The sequence below is a fragment of the Castor canadensis genome, chromosome 2, assembly GCF_047511655.1.
Source record: "Castor canadensis chromosome 2, mCasCan1.hap1v2, whole genome shotgun sequence".
In the NCBI taxonomy this organism is placed as follows: domain Eukaryota; kingdom Metazoa; phylum Chordata; class Mammalia; order Rodentia; family Castoridae; genus Castor; species Castor canadensis.
Genome location: NC_133387.1, coordinates 105,844,266 through 105,863,967, shown reverse-complemented (window position 1 = coordinate 105,863,967; position 19,702 = coordinate 105,844,266). Strand labels below are relative to the sequence as shown.

At 53.0% G+C, this 19,702-nt stretch overlaps 2 protein-coding genes across 5 annotated transcripts; both read right to left on the bottom strand.

Annotated features, from left to right (window-relative positions):
* Window positions 1–312: 312 nt before the first annotated feature.
* Pgam2 (phosphoglycerate mutase 2) lies at window positions 313–2,716 on the bottom strand. Its single transcript, XM_020163032.2, has 3 exons — window positions 2,207–2,716; window positions 1,931–2,111; window positions 313–516 (listed from the first exon to the last, which is right to left on the bottom strand). Exons 1-3 carry the CDS (start codon window positions 2,618–2,620, stop codon window positions 350–352), a joined length of 762 nt encoding a protein of 253 aa, XP_020018621.1. The 5' UTR covers window positions 2,621–2,716; the 3' UTR covers window positions 313–349.
* Window positions 2,717–7,536: 4,820 nt separating this feature from the next.
* On the bottom strand, window positions 7,537–16,856 carry Polm (DNA polymerase mu). Of its 4 annotated transcripts, none has more exons than XM_020163030.2 (11): window positions 16,136–16,855; window positions 14,692–14,872; window positions 13,950–14,048; window positions 13,640–13,810; window positions 12,821–12,892; window positions 11,071–11,191; window positions 9,503–9,635; window positions 9,219–9,321; window positions 8,872–9,117; window positions 8,718–8,801; window positions 7,537–8,453 (listed from the first exon to the last, which is right to left on the bottom strand). In XM_020163030.2, the coding sequence occupies exons 1-11, from the start codon at window positions 16,321–16,323 to the stop codon at window positions 8,367–8,369; spliced, it is 1,485 nt and encodes a 494-aa protein (XP_020018619.2). In that variant the 5' UTR covers window positions 16,324–16,855; the 3' UTR covers window positions 7,537–8,366. The 4 variants fall into 4 exon arrangements, with proteins under 4 accessions (XP_020018619.2, XP_073921547.1, XP_073921548.1 ...); XM_074065446.1 differs by lacking the exon at window positions 16,136–16,855 and adding an exon at window positions 15,850–16,127; XM_074065447.1 differs by lacking the exon at window positions 13,950–14,048 and having other exon boundaries at window positions 16,136–16,856.
* Window positions 16,857–19,702: the final 2,846 nt, after the last annotated feature.

Below are 19,702 nucleotides of genomic sequence, written 5' to 3'. Positions count from 1 at the left end.
TGGAGTTCAGACAGTACCTCAGGGGCCACCCTTTCTCTGAAGGAAGCTGATTCGGTGGCATTGTCCTGGTTGTGGGACATCCCATGAGGAGGGTTGGGTCTCCAGGGCTCTTTTCCCTAATGTACCTGGTTTGAGAACATGGTCACCACAGTACAGTGTAGACACAGCTCCACCTCTGCCTCTGACAACCAGGGCTGGGCACTGGGCTCCTTCCTCTGGTGATAGGGGCTTTTGTGGCAGCTGATCCCTGGGGTCCTTGCAGCCTAAGCGGTACAGGCTGTGGCTGTACAGCTAGCAATGCTGAACTCAAGGCAGCTTGCAGAGGTACCTTTATTGCCTGTGCCCACCCTCACTTGGCCTTGCCCTGAGCAGCCACAGCCTCCATGGCCTTCCGCACCGTCTCCTCATCTCCCAGGAACCTCATGGGCTTGGTGGGCTTTAGCGTCTGGTCCAGCTCATACACAATGGGGATTCCCGTAGGCAGGTTCAGCTCCATGATGGCCTGGTCTGACATCCCTGGACCAGAGGAACAATATCCTTAACTCAGCCCCTGCCCCATCCATACAGCAGACTCCTTAGCCATTGTGAGCCGCAGAACTGGGTCACCTGACATCCTCCCAGCCCCAATTAAGGTCACAGAAATGTGCCTAAAGGCCAAGGCAGAAGCAAGCTAGGTGGAGCGGCTTACAGAAATAGCCCAATGGCAAGACAACCTCATCCCCATGAGGCACTATGACCTGTGGCACTGCCATCTATGGTCTCAGTCCAGTGTGAACTGGCCATACCCAAGTTGAGGGTTGGGGAGAATATTAGCCTTCTGGCTTCTAGAGGCTAAGTTCTGAGCAGAGGAGCAGGCAAAGGGTGGGAACCTGAGCCCGCCTGCTACGGCCCTGCCAGGAATAGCAGCTCAACCTTTGGGATTGCCATCACCCTGCCCCCACCATGCAGGACAACTTCAGAATGTTCTCTGGGGAGTCAGAGATACCCTCATTCTCACTGAAGTCCCACTTGTCACACTTGGCCATGTGCCTCTTTCCCCAGAGCAGGCTGAGGGAGGCATGTGGGGCTGCCTGGGACCTCCCGAAGGGAGGGGCAGAGGTCCCACTCCCTCATCTAGGCTCAGGGCATCAGCTCCCAGGAGCTGGAGACCTGGGGTGCATTCCATTCCCTTGTTAGGGTCCCAGCAAGCTTGCCAGTCTTCTAGAGGCTAATTTAGATTGTCCTGGTATCTTAAGACCCAGTGGAGAGACCATAATCGGAAGCCTCCCAATGGCATGTGGCCACCAAGGCCCTCTTCATTGGGAGCCCCACTACAAGCCCCAGGTCTTAAGGCAGCTCATAACTCTGCACCTGTCTTTGGCTGCTCTTATTTTTACCTAGAGAAAGTGTGGTGAGGAGGACCCATGGGGAGGAGGGTGTTCCTGGCTGAACCCTACATTAAGAAGGTGCATGTCTGGAATCCCAGCACTCAGGGAAACAGGCAGAAGGATCTTGATTTTTGAGGCCATCCTGGGCTACATAGCGAGACCCTGTTACAAGAAAAATGCAGGCAGTACCAGACAGCACCATGAGCTCCCCAGTCATGTAAGTGGCCTGCCCAGAGTGCCACAGCTAAGTGCCCTGTGTCCCAACACTTCCTTTTCCAAGCTAGGTGTCATTGGGCAAGATGCCACCCTCAAACCTACCCTACCTCTGATCAGCTCCTGTGGAGCCAGGCACAGTGGTGGTGCAGACTAAATGCACAGTCTTTCCCATAGCGACTCAGTGTATACACAGAAATGGAACAAAAGTCACAGAACAATTTTGTAAACGTTCTTCAACCTCAGTTCAATCCCCTTTTGAAACCACCACATCTGCTAAACTGCTGAAACAAGTCAGGATTATCACTCCCACCTGCCTCCCCCTCACCCCACCTGAGGGTGGGCCTCACCTTCCAGGTGCTTCACGATGCCCCGCAGGCTGTTCCCATGGGCTGCAATGAGCACACGCTTGCCAGCCTTGATCTGGGGGGCGATCTCCTCATTCCAGAAGGGGAGGGCCCGGGCAATGGTGTCCTTGAGGCTCTCACAGGTAGGCAACTCCCCTGGCTTCAGGCCTGCATACCGACGTTCCTGGTGGGGCAAAGGGGAGGCACCAGGACACTTGTTCCCTCCCTGGATACTGCCTCCCACACACACCTGGCTGCCAGGCCTTCCCAGTGGCCCACCTTGCTGATGACGTTGTAGTAGGGGTGCTTCTCATCCATTGGTGGCGGTGGGATGTCGAAAGAGCGCCTCCAGATCTTTACCTGCTCCTCCCCGTGCTTTGCGGCTGTCTCAGCCTTGTTGAGACCAGTGAGGCCCCCATAGTGCCGCTCGTTGAGGCGCCAAGTGCGCACCACAGGCAGCCACATTTGGTCTGTGCCGTCCAGGATGGTCCACAGGGTGTGGATGGCCCGCTTCAGCACCGACGTGTAGCATATGTCAAACTCCATCTTGGCATCCTTGATTGCAATGGCACCCCTCTTGGCCTCCTCTGCCCCCTTCTCACTCAGCTCTGCATCAAACCACCCACAAAAACGGTTTTCCTGGTTCCATGTGCTCTCTCCGTGGCGGACCATTACTAAGCGGTGGGCGGCCATGGTAGCAGAGGGACCTGGGGGGCTCCAGGCAGGGACAGCTGCCTCCCTAGCACTCTCAGCTTTATAACAGTCTTCCCAGCCCCCACCCCAGCCAACTGCCAATCAGCATTCTAAGAGGGACAGGCAGTGGCTGGTGGCCAGTATGGGAGCTGCTTGGTGGGGCGGGGGCGGGGGGATGCTTAAAAATAGCCCCACACAAGCATCAACCCCGCCTGGGCTCAAGTGACATGGCCATAATCAGCTGGTGCCCAGGGCCTGGCTGGGTGGGGCTGCTGAGCAGGGCCAGGGTGAAGGGCAGAAGTCAAGCCTAGGGAGAGGGGAGGCTGGCAAGACAAGTGGGGCCTCCTCCAGAAGACATCTTGAGGTCCATCAGCCCTTTCCTGCTCAGTCAGAGGCACCCAAAAAAAAACCCAAAACCCAGCCCATCTCCTGGTCACTCTTGTTTTTGAAACTGTGTCTTACTGCCTTGAACTTGCAACCTTCCTGCATCTACCTACAGAGCACTTTTACCAGGCATTTGCTGTCATACCTGTCCTCTTGGTCTCTTAACAAGGAAGGAAACTGGCCTGTTGTGGAGGGGGTCAAGGACAGTGTACACGCATCATGCTCATAGGTCTGTGAGTCTGTAAGGGTGCATATGTGTATGTCTGCACTGAGGTTCTGCAGCACACGTCATGTGGACATCCTGTTCCACGTGTGCACTGCCTGTAGTGCATGTGTTGCATGTACCTTCAAGTGTGCACATGCGTGTGTTTGTTGCCAAGTGGATACCCCAGTGGCTGGTAGTTACATAATGGCAGGGACCTTGCTCAGGCATCCTGATCCCTCCCTGGCAGGCCTACCTTCTGCTCCGACCTTGCAGTGTTTCCTGCAGGAGCCTGTGAGTGGGGGATAGGGTAGGAAGGTTTCCCAGTGGACAGAGGGAAGATGTTAGTGGCAGAGCCAGGAAGCAGATGCAGAACCATGGCTTTGAGGAGAAAGATCTGGCCTTGTAGGAGACAGCAACAGTCAGCAGCAGGGGTTGGAGCACACACCAGGCTTGGTTTCCAGAACAACCAGGGGGAATATGGGTTCACCTTCTCTCCTCCAAGGTCTCTTGTTGAGGCCTTGTCCTCACCTGAGCCTTTGCCCAAGCCAGGCTTATGCCTCCCTACTGCAATCACCTTGGAAAAGAAAATGGAGGGCTGGTAGGGGGCCTGCCTCATAAGTGCAAAACCCCAGTACCGCAAAAAAAAAAAAAAAATGGAACTCATGCCCCTGATGACCCATCCACCTCGGAGCAAGGACTGAGTCACAGGAATTGACTGCACATTAAGCTCAGCTAGAACTCCATTCCCTGAGGCAAAGAATGGCCACCATGGAGTTCTCCAGACCCAGGACTTCTGCCTTCAGGTTTGGGGGATACAGGCCCCAACCTCATCTTAGTAATAGGAGAGGGTGGGTGGGAGATGACCTGGGTGTGCAGGAAACCCTGCACGTGCCTCCCTCCATCCCATACGGACTAAGAATCCTAACAGGCAAGAAAACTTCCTGCAAATTGGAGACCCCCAAGCCTGGCAGGTGGAACCTATCCCTCCTCCTAGCAGTGCCACAAGCAGGCCTGATGGCTCTGAATCTATCCAGATGGAATCCATATCTCCTAATGTCAGTGCTGTACCTTTTCCCCCTTAACACACCAGCAGTGGACTCATACTGGCCCAAGTGTGATTGGGGGCCCAGAGGGGACAGACAGTGCCAGCAGCTGGACAAAGTCTATTGTAGACAGTATCAGGTGCTAGTTAGGAGTGTGATGGGATGGAGGTGGGGAAGGATTAGCTACTTGGAGTACAGACACAGGAGATGACATTTGGATGGAAATAGAACACAAAGGACTGAGCCCTATAAAGAGGACACTCCAGGCTGAAGAGCCAGTGAAGACCACCCAGCAGCACACAGTAGGGACACCTGAGAGGAGCACACAGCAGAGGAGGCTTTGTGTCTCAGCACAGTGGGAACCCCTAGAGAATGTGAAGCTCAATGTCACTTGCTGCCGGGTGGAGGCAGTAGAGGGCAAACACCTTGGAAGAGGCAATGGCTGCAGGTCAGGTGAGACAAGGCCACTTGGCCTGGGCTGGGGGAGCACCTGGCCTCGGTGTGACCCAGTGGGTGTGGAGAGGACACAGCCCAGGGGCAAGGAAGCAAGGCCAGCCTTTGAGCCTCAGTGTGACTCATTTTGACCCATCCTGTTTGCTGATCAAGTATTAGGGGTGGGGCAGTGGGAGCAGCAAGGGAAGAGTGAGGGGCCACGGAGCTGCAGGCAGTCCTGAGTCCTGGAGGGTAGAGTGACCTCTCTCTCCTACCACAACCAGCAAGCATGGCAGACGGGGCAGCTCTCAGCTGTGAAAGGGAGACCTGATGTACAGCGGGGAGGTCACATTTTTGTCTCCTGTTGCCCAGCACTGGCATGAACCTTGGATAGACAAAGGGCTCCTGGAGTCGGTGTCTAGGGAGCAGGAAGTGAAGCCCTTTCACTTCCAGAGTTTGGGCACTTCCATTTTTTCCCTTCTTCCTCACCGAGGTGGCAGTGGTGGTGCAGTAAGTACACTGGGCCTGGATGCAGTGGAGGATGTATGCAGCAGGCTGGGAGCAACAACCGCAGGTTGGGGCTAGTAGAGCACCTGCCTAGCAAGCCTGAGACCCTGGGTTCAAACCCCAGTTCCACCAAAAACAAAAAAATTTAAAACCCAGGTTGACATCTTTTTCCAAATTGTCAAGTTTAGTGACCATCCTTGTCATTTTCATTTTGTCACTGAGCCCACTCAGTGGATTTTAAACTCTTGGTTATTGTATTTTTCCAGTCCTAAAGTTTCTACTTTATTTCCCCTTTTTATGTCTTGTTTCTTACCTGATAATTCTTGTCTTTTCATTCATTTTAAGAATGTTTATCAATGCCTTCTGAAGGCTGGTTAAATATATATTGCTCTATATCAGCCACCAAAAGAATATTTTGTTTTTTAACAAAAAAAACATGAGGCTGGGGGCTCACACCTGTAATTCTGGCTACTCAGGAGGCAGAGATGTGGAGAATTGCAGTTCAAAGTCAGCCCAGGGAGATAGTTCATGAGACCCTATCTCAAAAATACCCAACACACACACACACACACAAAAACATGGCTGGCAGAGTGGCTCAAGTGGTACAGTGACTCCCTAGCAAGCATGAAGCCCTGAGTATAAACCCTAATACTGCCACACCAAAAAAAAAAAAAATCCTCCAAAACATGATTACCTTAATATATGCAAAACTGCCTTTTACAAAACCCAGCACTCATGATAAAAGCACTTATGAAACAGGACTAGAAGAGAATACTAACCTAATAAAGGGGATCAACAAAAGACTGACAGCCTGGTGCTGATGGCTCACGCGTGTAATCCTAGCAACTTCAGAGGATCGCAGTTTGAGGCCAGCCTGGGGAAATAGTTCTCAAGACCCCATCTTCAAAATAACCAGGGCAAAATGGACTGGAGGTGTGGCTTAAGTGGTAGAGTGCCTGTTTTGCAAGTGTGAACTCCTGTGTTCAAACCCCTGTCCCAGAAAGAAAAAAAAATTGACAAAGAACTTGGAGGATTTATTCTTTGAGTTTCTAAAAATCTGTCCAGTGTGGTACCAGCTTAAGGCCGACATAGAGATCAACTGGAATAGAATTCAGAGTCCAAGAAAATTCCCCTCGCACTGTGGTTAAGTGATTTTTGAAAAGGGTGCCAAAAGAATCCAACATGAGTTCCAGATTAGCCTGAACTATATAGTAAGACCCTGTCTTAAAAACAAAACAAAAAAGCCAGTGGGATAGCTAATCTAAGAAGGGATGTACATGCTTCCAAATCACCACATGGGCAAGAGGGATCTTTATCAAAGTATGTAAGAGGATTGCTCTATCTTCAAAAACAAAACCACAGCGGGGGTGGGGGGTGGGGGGGTTCTGCTCGGAATGGGGGGTTTGGTGGGCAGGGAGGGAAGGGAAACCACAGTGAGTGTGTTATTTTCCAGTTGCTGTGATGAAGTACCTCATGGTTTCAGGCCATGTTTCTTTGGTTCATTGTTTCTGAGCCTGGGCCTGTAGCGAGCAGAGCCTCATGGTGGTAGGTAGCAGACAGGAAGGAACTGGAGACAAGGAATGCCCCTGTGACCTACTTCCTCCAAATAGGCCCTGCTTCCTAGTTTCTACCACTTCCCAATAATACCATCAAACTATGAACCACTAATGGATTAAAGCACTGAGGAGGTGAGAGCCCTCAAGATCCAATCACTTCCCAAAAGCTCCACCTCTGAACAGTGCACTAGGAACCAAGCCTTCAACACAAGTTTTGGGGGCTATTTCATCTCCAAACCCTAGCCATGAGGTTCTGCTACAGACCACCAGAACAGGTAAAACAAACACTGAAAATACCAAGTGCTGGTGGATACAGAGCTCCTGCCTCCTGGGAAAATGTTTTAACTCACATGGTTGCTCACACTGCTAGTGAATGACACAAGCACTCCAGCCAATGTGTCTCCTCCTTTAACCTTAAACATATACTTGCCACATGACCCAGAAACCCCGTGCCTTGCTATTTACCCTAAAGAAATTAGAACGGATGTTTCCACAAAATCTCGTATGCAAGTGGCTGTAACTACTCGCAATCACCAAACCCTGGAAACCTAAGCTGCTTCAGTAGCTGAAGGGATGCACCAGGGAGCACTAAAGAGGAATGAACTAGATACGTGCCACAGCCTGCTTGATCTCAAAGGCATGCTTAGGGAAGCCAGTAATAGGTGACAAGTAGTTTGGTTCCACATCTGTGACATTCTAGAGATGAAACCATGGGGACTGAGAACCAAATGGGTTGGGTTGGGGGTGTGTGTAACCAAAACAAGATGGCTTTAGGCAGTGTTCTGCATGTTAATTTTAAAAATACGTTTTAATGTGCTGAGTGGTCTGGGAAGCCCTTACCCAACAAGGTGACAGAAGGAGGCCAGGAGAGTTGGCTCTAGGTGGACAACATGGCAAGGGCAAAGGCCCTGAGGCCAGAATGTGCCTGGGGATGTGAAGAACACACAGGACACTGTGTGTCCACCACTTCAGTTCTTCTGTCTCAAAGAAGGTGAGAAACTTGTCCATGTGGGGTCTGGGACACATCTGGCAGGGGTGGCAGAAATGCCAGAACCCTGCGGCCTGAGTGCACAGTCTGAGTTTGAAACTGCTGTGGGCTGTGAGTGAGAAGAGGCAAGGTGTGACCGAAGAAGGCTGAGACCAGGCCTTAGAGGCAGAACCAGGAGGCCTGGCTGGGGACTGCCGTGCTGAAACCCAGGCCTCCTCCCTCTGCAGGAGCTGTGGCACACCCCTCAGCACCTCAGTGACTCCTCACAGCCGACCGGAACTACATCCTTCACCTCACAGCTCAGGCACGGCCAGGAACATGTTCTGCAGGAGACAGAGCAACTGCAACTGCACAGATTGAATGCTTGTCCCAGGACCACAGCTCTGCCATAGCTCCAAGACGTCAGTATCACTCAGAGCCCATGACTGGGCAGGATCTGAGGTGTGAAGAAGCTGAAAGACGACCCAGGGTCACATAGCTGTGAGCTTGGCAGGAAGGCCCCCGTGCCAGTGAGGACTCCAGTGAGGGCTCCTCCACTTGCAGAGGTGAGGCTTCTGCCTAGAAACATTCCATGGTCAAGTATAGGGCAGCCCCTCTTTCTTATGGACAGGGGTGGTGGCCAGTGGGTAGGTCAGGCATTCCTTTGCTCTGGGGGAAGGTACTGGAGGCCCAAGTGTCTGAAGATATCTTCCTCAGAAGCCACATGGAAAAATGTCTTCTACAACAGAAAAAGGGGCCTCAGTAGCCAAGGCCATGCCCAGTGCCACCACTGCACACTATGCAGGGCACCCCACCAGTGGCTTCCCTGGGACAGGCTGGAGAGGGAGGCAAAGCCCAGGCTCAGGCAGGGTGCCTTGTGCTCTAAATCTAGTGAAGTGAGATCCAGACCTGGGTGCTGTGGGTTTCAGGATGGAGATTTCAGGTTGTAGGCCAGAAAGCAAGCTGTGGGGGACCGTTTTGTACCCTAGTTCCCGCCATGTACCTGTTCTGGGTCAAACAGTCCATGGCTGTTCAGACACAGCCCCTTCTCCTTCCGGCTGAAGCGACGCAGCTCCCGCTCGAAGAGCTAGGGGAAGTGACTGATTAGTAGGACTAGCTATACCAGCCCCAGGCAGCCTCAGCAGCACACAACCTACCTGGGAACCAGTCCAGCCAAGAAGAGCAAAAGGGAACTGGCTGCTGGGGACAACCACCAGATCTACCCTCACAGCTTTCCATGCTGGGTAGGGCTCCAGGGGATCCCCCCCAGCAGCCCCTGGGAGTCGTGGCAGGCGGAAAATGCAGAAACTCCTCTCAAAGGCATCCATGGTGTGACTTTGCTGGGTCAGACGGGTGGGGTCATCTAAGCGACTAGGCTGATACTGGTGGTACAGAACAAGACCCTGTAGGCAGAGGCAGGTGAAGTCAGGCACTGTCATGGTGCTGGGAGGGCAGAAGGCTGGCCAGTGTCATGCCTCCTAGGCAGGGCACTGGAGGCCCTCACCTGGCTCTGCAGGTGGTGCATCACTCTGGGTAGCAGCCCTGCCTCCTTGCCGTCCTCAGGGTGGGTGATGAGGAAGTCCACATCATGGCCCTGCAACTTCCCCCTGAGGGGAACAGTTTTGAGTCTCTGTACCCCCTACCACCCCACATAGGTGTAGCTCTCACTCTAGCCTCAGGCCATGTTCCTTTCAGTGAGTGGGAAAGGTCACCAATGTCCAAAATTCAGGTCCTGTCACTGGGGAAGGACCTCAAGTCAAGCCAGAAGGGTACATCAGACTCCCTTACCTCCGGAAGCCGCCGGTCAACGTGACAGTGGCCCCGGGCAGGGCCTGCCCCACAGCTGCCTCCACCACCTGCTGCACAGCCTCAGCATCAAAACGCCCAACTGGGGTGCTCAGGTCCCGGTGGTGCTGCAGCCCTGTGGGCAGCACAGTCCTCCTGACTCACTCAGCCTGTCTCCCCCATCCTCCAGAACAAGGTGGTCACCTGGCCCCATGGGGCAGAGTGGGGAGAGACTAGAGCAGAGCAGAGTGAGATCTCAACAGAATCACTAAAGTACTCCCCTCCCCCCTTTTAATATTAAATTCTTTTTTTGCCCGGGCTGGCTTCAAACCTCGATCCCCCTGATCTCTTGACTCCTGAGTAGCTGAGATTACAGGTGTGAGCCATTGGCACCTGGCTTAATTACATTCTTATTTTGAGATAATTGTAGATCCACATGCAGGTGAAGGAAACAAAAGAGGTCCCCTGTGCCCTTTACCCAGCCTTGGACAAAGGTAACACCTTGCAAAACTAGAGTAGAATCAGGGATGGGTTCGGCTTGTTTAACAGGTGCTAAGGCCCTAGGTTCAACCCCTAGCCCTGCAAAAAACAAAAACAAAAACTATAGAACTGTGTAAGTAAGATTACTGAGATTGACACCAAGGTGCGGGTATCTCTCGTGAGGCTTCAGTTTCCCCATTCATCAAATACAACCAAGAGGTGGTAAAAAGACACAAAGAAGATAGCTCTGCCACTAGGACCCCTCCCATTAGTCAAATGGGAATCTGTCCTTTCACATACAGTTAAGGAGATTGAAACATAGCAACGGCAGCACTGGGCTCAGAGCAAGCTCTAAGTAAATGTTGCTGATCATCCTGTCTACCCTTGTGATGGGGACAGGCAACTGTGCAGGTCTCAGTGCCTGTCACCTGAGCCAAGCAGCACCTCAGGGAGATGTGCAAAGACAGTGAGCTGGCAGTACTGCTGGGCTTCAGTGTCCCTCAGCAGATCCCTCAGCCAGGGTGGGTCCAGACGGTACCCTAGAGCGACCAGGCAGGCCACTTGGACAGAGAGTGTCTGCTCACAATCCCAGGGGAGGTTAGAGAATACCACACTGTCATTTCTCCCCATTTCATGGAAAAGGTCACTGAGGCTCAAAAGTTGTTAGGCTTGGGCCCATGGTCCCCAGCTGGTAAACCAGAGCCAACCAAACTCTCGAGTTTAAGTTCTTTCCACTCATGATGGCATCTCCTCTGCAGGCCTCCACATGCTCATGCACACCAAGCCCCATGCTAGACAAGTTGGCCTGAGAGCTACACTGTCCCTCACCCAGGTCCACATCTGATAGGAACCCCAGATGCCACAGTGGTGCTGCGACCATAATTACTCACTGAGGAAGAGCCACAGTAGGTCCTGACTGCAGGGGGGAGACACCTAGAAACCTACGCATCTGCTACCAAGACCCTTCTGCACTGGCTGCCCATCACTCAGGCAATCAGCACGTCCAGGCCAGTGCAACAAGCTACCACATGCAGCAGCCTCCAGATCCAGCTTCTGGGGAAGCCCAGGGCCAGCCCTCACTAGGGACTCACCTGCTTTCTGCTGCTGGGTCAGTCTCTGGGGCTGCTCTCGGAGCTCATCCAGGGTTCGCAGCCCTTCCTGGTACCACCGGTCAGCAGTCCTCACCCCAACCCCAAAGATATGGGTGAAGAGCTGTGTGGAGGAAGGGGCAGTTGAGTCAGGAACAAAGCTCCATGGGAAGATGCACCTGGGGATACTGTCCTTGTGCCCAAGGTCACAGGGCCAGGACTCAAAACCTTGAATCTGCCTGCACAGACTACTCTCACAGAGAAGTCAACCCACATACCTGGGAGCAGCCCCAGGAAGGCAGCATGTTGGGGGCTCTGCTGCCCAACTGCTGAAAGACCTTGATGAGCTACCTCATCCCTCTACAAAGTCTTGCCCCAAACTCACACAGGGTCCAGCCTGTGCTTCCAACAACAGTCATCCTAATGAGCCAGCTTAGTTCACTGGAAAACCATGCCTCGCCCACCCATCTGGAACCTATTTCTGTGCTTCTCCTCAACAAGCAGCAAAGGGTCAACCAACAAGGAGGTGGAGTCAACCAACAAGGGGGTGGTTTCCAGATGCACTAGAGGGGCTGGCTGGGCTTGCCTGAGGTCCCAACATAGCAGGTGTGGTGTGGCTTATGGAGTCTCTCCCACACGGTAGGTGGGAGGAGGAGGATTCAAGTGTCAACCAGTCCAGGGAGATCCTGGACCAAGCATATCACCTGCCCTGGGCCAACCACTCAGATTCTCCCAAGGGACCTTGGAATGAGACTGAGAGCGGTCCACAGTGGTGGAGGCTGTACACATGGTGCAAGTCCAGGGGCCTGCCTCTTAGCAGAGAAGGATGCTGATGTGTGTGAAGAGAGGATGGAGCTGCTGTGCAGAAAGGCAGAGGGGATAAAGAATGGCTGCAGCTCTGCCCTTTCTGAGCTTTGCTGGGCATCTTTTCCTTGATTCTCTGAACCCATTGCATGAAGCAGGCCACTGATACTGTAAGCAACAGAGCCTGACTTTTTTCTGCTGGCCTGGATGCTTTCTGGGACTTTGGGGTGCCCAAGAGGAGACAAGGTAGAGGACAAGGCAGACGTAGCTCCAACACCTCTCAGTGCTTCCCTCTCCTCTGCCCAGGAAACCTTCACTAGGGTTAGGGCTGAGGGCAAACCACTCACCTACCTACCTCAACATCAAAATCGCCTGTTTGCTCCACCCTGCACAGCCAGCCCAAAGCATTGTGCTGCTTTACATATGGCTGAAGGCTCCCTCCTAACCCCTCCCTGTTGATGCTGACAGCATTCTGTGAGATCTTCCACAGCAACTATGGCCTCAACTTCCTAGGAGGCCACTAACACATGAGGCCACTAATCTAACCTCCAGCTACAAACAGGTTTTCCTCTGTGCATCAGGGAGACAGGCAGGCCCAACAGCCCCCAGGAAGTGATACATGAGATGAAGTGATGCAGGGTGGCAGCCCTGCACGATGTCCCACCACATAAATGTTACACTTTGTTCAGTGTGCTGCTTAACATGCAAGAGAATAGTCCATCAAAAGTAATCCAATAAGAACAGATGGTTCTGGGTGATCTAGAAAACTCCCTAGACTCAAAACAAGCTTTTGCCTGCTTGTCTCCACTTGACAGCCTGCTGCAGATCAGGTGTCAGCTCAGCTGTCATTTCCTTAGTGAGACCTTCTCTGACCCCAGGGCTGGGTCAGCCACCCCTGCTGGCCTCCCCATACAGGCCATGGACTGTGTTGTGTGCCCCAGCTGCGCACCTTCATGGTCCGGTACCTCTCTGAGCAGCAAACTCTCTCCACCTCCTCACAGGCTCCATGCTCCAGCAGTTCCTGTGGGAGGAGACAAAGCAAACTCTGAGCCTAAGGGACTGCAAAGAAAGAGAACAGTCACAGATGGGGCCAAAGAATGGGTGGTCCCCTATGCACCCTGCAGAGGGGCTATGTGTTGTCCACATTCAGCAGGATGTGGCAATGGAGTCTGCCCAGCTGGGACAGTCTGCTGCCTCAGCTTGAGGGTGGTAGGGGCTCCAGCCTCAAAGCCCCTCAGGGATCGAGGTAATATGAGTCATCTTCCAGGTGACTAACAAGTATCAGAATATATAAACGTGCTTTTCAAAATGTATATAAATTCATTTAAAAGCATCTTTTACCACCTTTTTTTTGGGGGGGGAGCAGTACTGAAGTTTGAACTCAGGGCCTCCCACTTGCTAGGCAAGCACTCTACCACTTGAGCTACACCCCAGGACCCCATTATGGGTTCTGGAAGTCAAAGGGCACAAAAGAGGTAGTTCAACACATTGTGGCCACAAAAACTTGTACTAAAGGTGCTTTCTTCCACTGTCCTGGGCATTCTGGAACTGATGATGGTGACACCAATGCCATCACCTCCCTTCCTTGACTCCTGTCAGTCACCCTGAGGTAGATGAGCAACTTGTACATAAGGACTCTGTGCCAAGGCTGGCTTGCTGTGGCCCTGGAGCAGCATCTGTATGCACACATCTGGGTGCACTCTAAGTCACTGTGTCCCCTGCCTCCCCACCCCACCCACTCACCCCACTCAGCATGGCAGGCACCTACCTGGACCACCCTAGAGGAATGTTTTCCAAAGTGGGGCAGCCCCTGCAGCTGACTTAGGGATGTGACAGGGCCTGGTAGGGCCCTGAGCACTGAGGCTGCTCTGCGGAAGGAGAGAAGTCGGCCCTCACTGCCTTCAAAGCCTGCTGCCTCCGCCAGTGTCTCCAGAGCCTCCTGCAGGGCGTGGGGGTGGAGGTCCTTGGTTAAGAGGCAAGGTGGGCAGGGTGCCTTGCCCCAACTCACCAGCCACCAACCAGCTATGCCCATGTTTCCAGTCCCTCCATGCTGGGACCTGCTCAAAGACGCAGCTCACCGAAAGGGTAGTATTATGATGTGTGAGAGGTGTGGGACGCTGACAGGCATAGGGTGGCATCCATGTGGGGCTGGAGGGCCCCTTCCTGGGTTCAGCCACCTGAGGAAGGGCAATGTATAGATCATTCACGAGCTGCAGGACCAGCAAGAGAGCTAGGCAACACTTAGACCCTTGCCTCTCCTTAGCATTCACCTCTGCTGTCACTCACAGGACAGAGGTAGCAAAGTTAGAGGGCAACAAAACTAGGAAAGGCTTGAACAGAGGGAGGCACTGCCCTGGAGAACAGGTTAAGGACAAGGCCCTGCAGGCCACAGCAACACCTGCCAGCCATCAGGGAGCACATTCCTGCCTCTGCACATGCTGCCCATGTGCTCAGTCGAGCGGGATGGGGCACTGGGGTCTCAAAAGGTTTCGGACAGTGCCTCCTGCCTCATGGCTCATAAGCACAGCCAGGACCTTAGGTGCAGGCAAGCCCGGCTCCCGAGCATCCTGGGGAGGGGCTCCTGCCAGCCCACCATCATCACAAGTACTCAGTGAGGAAGAAAAACCTGATGATGCTGAAAATAAGTGGACCCCAAGTGGTGAGGGCAGGAACTGGGGTGGCCCAGCCCCTGAGTCCCTGCTGTGGCCTCTCACTGGGTCCTCAGGGCCCCAGAGGCTATGGAGAGCTCTCACTGCCCACCTCCTCTGGAGGACCACTGCCATCTCATGTCTCAACTGAGCCAGGCCTGCGCTAGCTCACCTCCAGACGGTGCCGGACCTCCACAAGGACAGGATGCCCAGCAGCCATGCTCTCTGTGAACCAGCTGATGTCCAGCAGAGCAGGGTGGGGTCTGCCTGGGGAAGTAGCAGTCATATGCTCCTGCCAACAGATGGCCTCCTGGGCTGAGGTCTGCTCCATCACCACATGTGTCACCTCAGAGCTGGGGGAGGGGAGGACAGTGAAACCCAGGCCCCTACCTGATTTACTGTATATCCCCAAGCCTTTGTTCTTGCTGTGCCCTCTGTATAGTGACTGCCCTTTATTCTTCTAACAGTACTTGTTCAGAAACCCTTCCCAGCCCCTCCTCTTGGTAGACAAACACCTCCACCACTGTCAGAATTGTGGGTTTCTGCTCCAGCTATGCTCACAAGCCAGCCTGTGTTAACTTGTCTATCTACCTCTCCACCTCAGAGAAAAGAGCTCCAGAGGCTGGGGACCAGATGGTCCTCATCCTGGTGCTGGGGTTTAAGCAGATACCCATGCCTGCCTGCGTTTGTGTGAACCCCGCCCTGTACACCCTTGCTGTGTGCCCTCTGGTAAGTCTCGTTTTGTACTTCCTTGGGTTTTTTTTTGGTGGGACTACTAGAGTTTGAACTTTAGGCTTCGCATTGCAAAACTGGCTCTCTACCTCTTGAGCCACACCTCAAGTCCATTTTGCTTTGGTTATTTTGGAGATGGTGGTCTTGAGAACTATTTGCCCAGGCTGGCTTTGAACTGTGATTCTCCCCATCTCAGTCTCCCAAGTAGTTAGAAGGACAGGAGTGAGCCACTGGCTCCGGGCTTACTTCCTTCTCCTTAAAGCAGAGATAACCTATCTTACAGGGCTGGTGTAAAAATAACCAGTCCCCTATGAGCTAGAAGGTGCTATCCCCATCTGCTCTTGAGGATGTGTGGTGCACTTGACCCTGAGAATGTTTAAGCTGCAGGGAAGACTGCAGGAACCCCACCCCACCCCCATCCTTTGTTCTCCTCTCCCCCGTCTCAAAGCTACTGTCTCCCCTGGGCATTCTCTTGATTCCCTCCCTACAGGAGGGGCAGTCAGTTACTTCTTTGCACGCTCGGGGCCTCCTGATGGCTGTTTGACTCATGGAACAGAGGAGCCACTAGTAAATACTACTCCTTCCTAATTACCCCTACCCTGCATGGCTCTTTAAAAACCCTGTCTTGATTCTCGGCGACCCTATAGTACATGCCTGGCTGTCATTAACAGCACCCTTTACAGACAGGGCTGGAGAAAAGTTCAGAGCCAACTTGGAACCCAAAGTCGCAGGTGCTGCGGCCCCGCAGCTGCGCGCCATCTGCAACCCGAATCTCTGCGGCCTCCGCGGTCGGTGGTCCCACGCGAGGATGACACCCCTCCAACAGAGGGCCGCCGCCTGTGCCCCGTGCGGGACCGTCCTGGATTGGGAGGGTTGTCGCACACCTGTAGGCGTCGAGGACGCGGAAGCCTTTGGACCGCGCCAAGCGCGTGAGGAAGGCCCGGCGGCTGCGGCCCATGCGCGGCTCGGCCAGGTAAATGGCGACGCCGGGGAAGCGCGCCGAGGGCAGCGCGGAGGAGGCGGCTGCGTCGTCAAGGGACCGGGTCCGCACTCGCCGTCGTCTCGGGAGCATCCCGGAACCGTCTCTGGCGACACCGGGAGACCCGCGGAAGAAAGGCAGGTGGAGGCCGGAAGGAAAGCCGGCGACCGCGGAAGGAAAGCGGACGGAAGCCAGCGGGAAGAGGAAGCCGTACCGTCTCCCCCGGAGGCCCTGCCCTATGCAAATGAGGTCCTTTCACGGGACTCGCCCTTTAGAGCTGGTGGGAGCCTTGTAGCGGTCCTGGGCTCCGCTCCCTAGGTCCCGCCTGGATGCAAATATGTAAATAACACCCGTGGACACGTCTTCTATTTAAATTACTTTGAGCCCGGGTACAGCGAGGAGGAGATGCCGAGCGCGGGCGGAGCCTTGTCCTCAGCCGGGGACGGGGCCTCGGTGGGAGAATTCGACCTCAGCGGGGCTTGTCCTTAGCCGAAGGCAGGGCCTCGTCCTGGGCTGGGCGGGGCTTTGTCCTCAGTAGGGAGAGGAGCCTCGTCGTTCAGTCTGGGGCGGGGCCTCGGTGAGGGAGCTCATCCTCAGCTGGACTTGTGCCCAGCCAGGGTGGGTCTTCGTCCTGGGGTGGGCGGGGCTTTGTCCTCCGCCAGGGGCGGAGCCTCGTACTAGCCGGGGGCGGATCCTCGACCTGGGCTGGGCGGGGCTTTGTCAGCCAGGGGCGGGGCCTAGTCCTGGCTGCCTGTTCTGGTGGGTGACGCGGCACCTGCAGGGTCCGGGAGCCCAGGCTACACGCGAATGAGTTGTGCAACGGCCGCTTCAAATGCGCACAAAAGGTTTTTCAGCCGAACTGCTTTGGAACAACTGGCCGGCCATTTGGAAAAATAGAAATTGGCGCCCTCCCTCACTACTTAACACCAAATAAATTCCAGATGGATCAAACATTTAAATCTGAAAAAGAAACCAAAACCATAACGGCAAAAAGTCGATGAATATTTTTATGCTCCATGTATCACATTAAATTTGGAAATACTATAGGAGAAGAATGCTGAACTGGACCACATAACAATTTTTTTTTTTTTGCCGTACTTTTTTTTGAGGGGGGTTGAATTCAGGTTCCACACTTTGAGCCGCTCCATCAGCCCTTTTCTGTAACGGGTGTTTTCGAGATAGGGGCTTGTGGACTATTTGCTCGAGGTGGCTTTGAACCCAAATCCTATTGATCTGTGCCTCCTAAGAAACTAGGATTACAGGTGTGAGCCATCAGCAAATTTAAAATGTGGTGGGGCTTGGTGGTGCACACCTGTAATCTAAGCACTCAGGAGACCCTGCCTAGACTTAACAACAGTGAGGCCCTGTCTCAAAATAAATTAAAATGTGTTTAAAAGTTAAACTCCAAACCTGGCATAGTGGTGCAGGCCTATAATACCAGGTACTTGGGAGGCAGAGATAGGAGGACTGTGGTCCAAGACTGCCCCAGGGGAAAAAGCAAGACCCTAGCTAAAAAATAACTAAAGCCAAAAAAAAGGAATGCTTAAGGGCTAACTCAGGTGGTAGAGCCTGCCTAGCAAGCGTGAAGCCCTGAGTTCAAGTGCTGGTGGCTCTTGACTATAATCCTAGCTACTTGGGAGATTCAAGGTCAGCCCTGGCAAACAGTTCTTGAGACCCCCACCTCCAAAATAACCAGAGCAAAATGGACTGGAGCTATAGCTCAAGCATTAGAGTGCCTGCTTTGTGAGGATGAAGCCTGAGTTCAAACCCTAGTCCCACCAAAAAAAAAAAAAAAAAAACCCTAGTCCTGAGGCAGGCTAAAATTAGGGAAAGCTGGGGCTCATAGAAAACTATTACATCTTAGATTAACCATGCTTTGGTCAGGCACTGCCCTCACCTGGCCGGGAACCACCCATGCCCCTCCTCACTGGTTCCTCCCTTCCCATAGGTTATCATAGGTTTTAAAAGCACCTGGGGAAGAGAAGCACGCTCCCTCTGCCTCCAGATTCCACCCGCACCCGCACCCACCATGCTCCCTCTTGTGATTCCCCTCCCTAACTTTTAATTAAATTCCCTTTACACCCACGTGTCCTGCCATGGATTCTTCCCGATGGGATACAAAGAATTTGGAAGTCTTCTGATCACAGACTGCACCAGCATCGTTAACAGTATTGCCACAAAAAAAAAAATTCAAAAGACAAATTGGGAAGTATGATACATTTTGAAATTAAGACTAGTTCTTGTAATTATAAAGCTGAAGAAATGCTAAAAAGCATAAAACCAAGAAAAGAGGGAAAATAATAAAATTTTCACTGTAAGAAAAAGATGGTAGAAGAATTGTCAAAGAAACAAGAATGGTCAATTTTCAGAAGACATCCCAGTGGATACACTTACAACCAGATCATCAAACCTGTGCAGTCCTTAGAGAAGTGCGCGTTTGAGTGAGAATGTTTTAATCTATTGGGTTATTAAACATATAAGAATTGATTGCAGGCCTGGCGCCGGTGGCCCACAAATGTAATCCTAGCTACTCAGGAGACAAAGATCGGGAGGATTAAGGTTCAAAGCCAGCCAGGGCAAATAGTTCTCGAGACCCTATCTTGAAAAAAACTCGACAAAAAAGGGCTGGTGGAGTGGCTCAAGGTGTAGCCCCTGAGTTCAAATCTTAGTACCACAAAAAAAAAAAAAAGGAATTGATGCCACATGCTCAAGGTGTGAGGGGATTGACACAGTTTAGGAGGGACTTTCTGGAAGCCAGTGTGACAGTCATCCAACAAAATCACACACACTGCTCCAGCAGTTCCTTCGTAGAGATAAAGTCAGGAGGAAGCACCATATTGACAGTCCTGAGTCTCCTGTCTGTCTTATGTGAAATCTGTAGCAGGAGTGTGGTGGTGCTCAGACCAACCTATGGAATAGGTGGGCCCAGCCTTTGCCATCTTCTCCCTCCTCACTGTCTTTTCCCCTTCCATCCTGGTCTCCCCACTCCTCTGGCTCTGTATTACTATACTCCCTCAGCGTTTTCTCTCAGCCACTACCCAAGCTCTGGCTCAGACCACAGGGCTGAGAGGAAGAGACAAGTGGTTCAGCCCAGCATCCTCTTGGCCTTCCACTCCTTCTCCCAGCCTCCCACTCACCCACCCACCTGTCCAGGCCTTAAAGCTGCCCAGACCTCAGGACACTCACTTGGCAGCCAGGAGGCCTGAGTATAATCCCCCTGGCTCCCCCCTCCAGCCTTCCCATCTGTGGGCCCAGCTCCTGCTCTCCTGAGGGTATGCAAGAGGTGCTCAAACTGCTTTTGCTGAAAAGCACTGATTCCTTACTTGGGCCCACCAATCAACTAAAAACAGGAGAAGCTTGGCATCCCTGCCTCCATTTCGTATCTGTCTTTGCTCTGAGCCATTCTCTTTCAGTCACTTTGTGATCACCTTGGATTCCAGAAAGGACAGAACTGATAACATCTTTATGACAA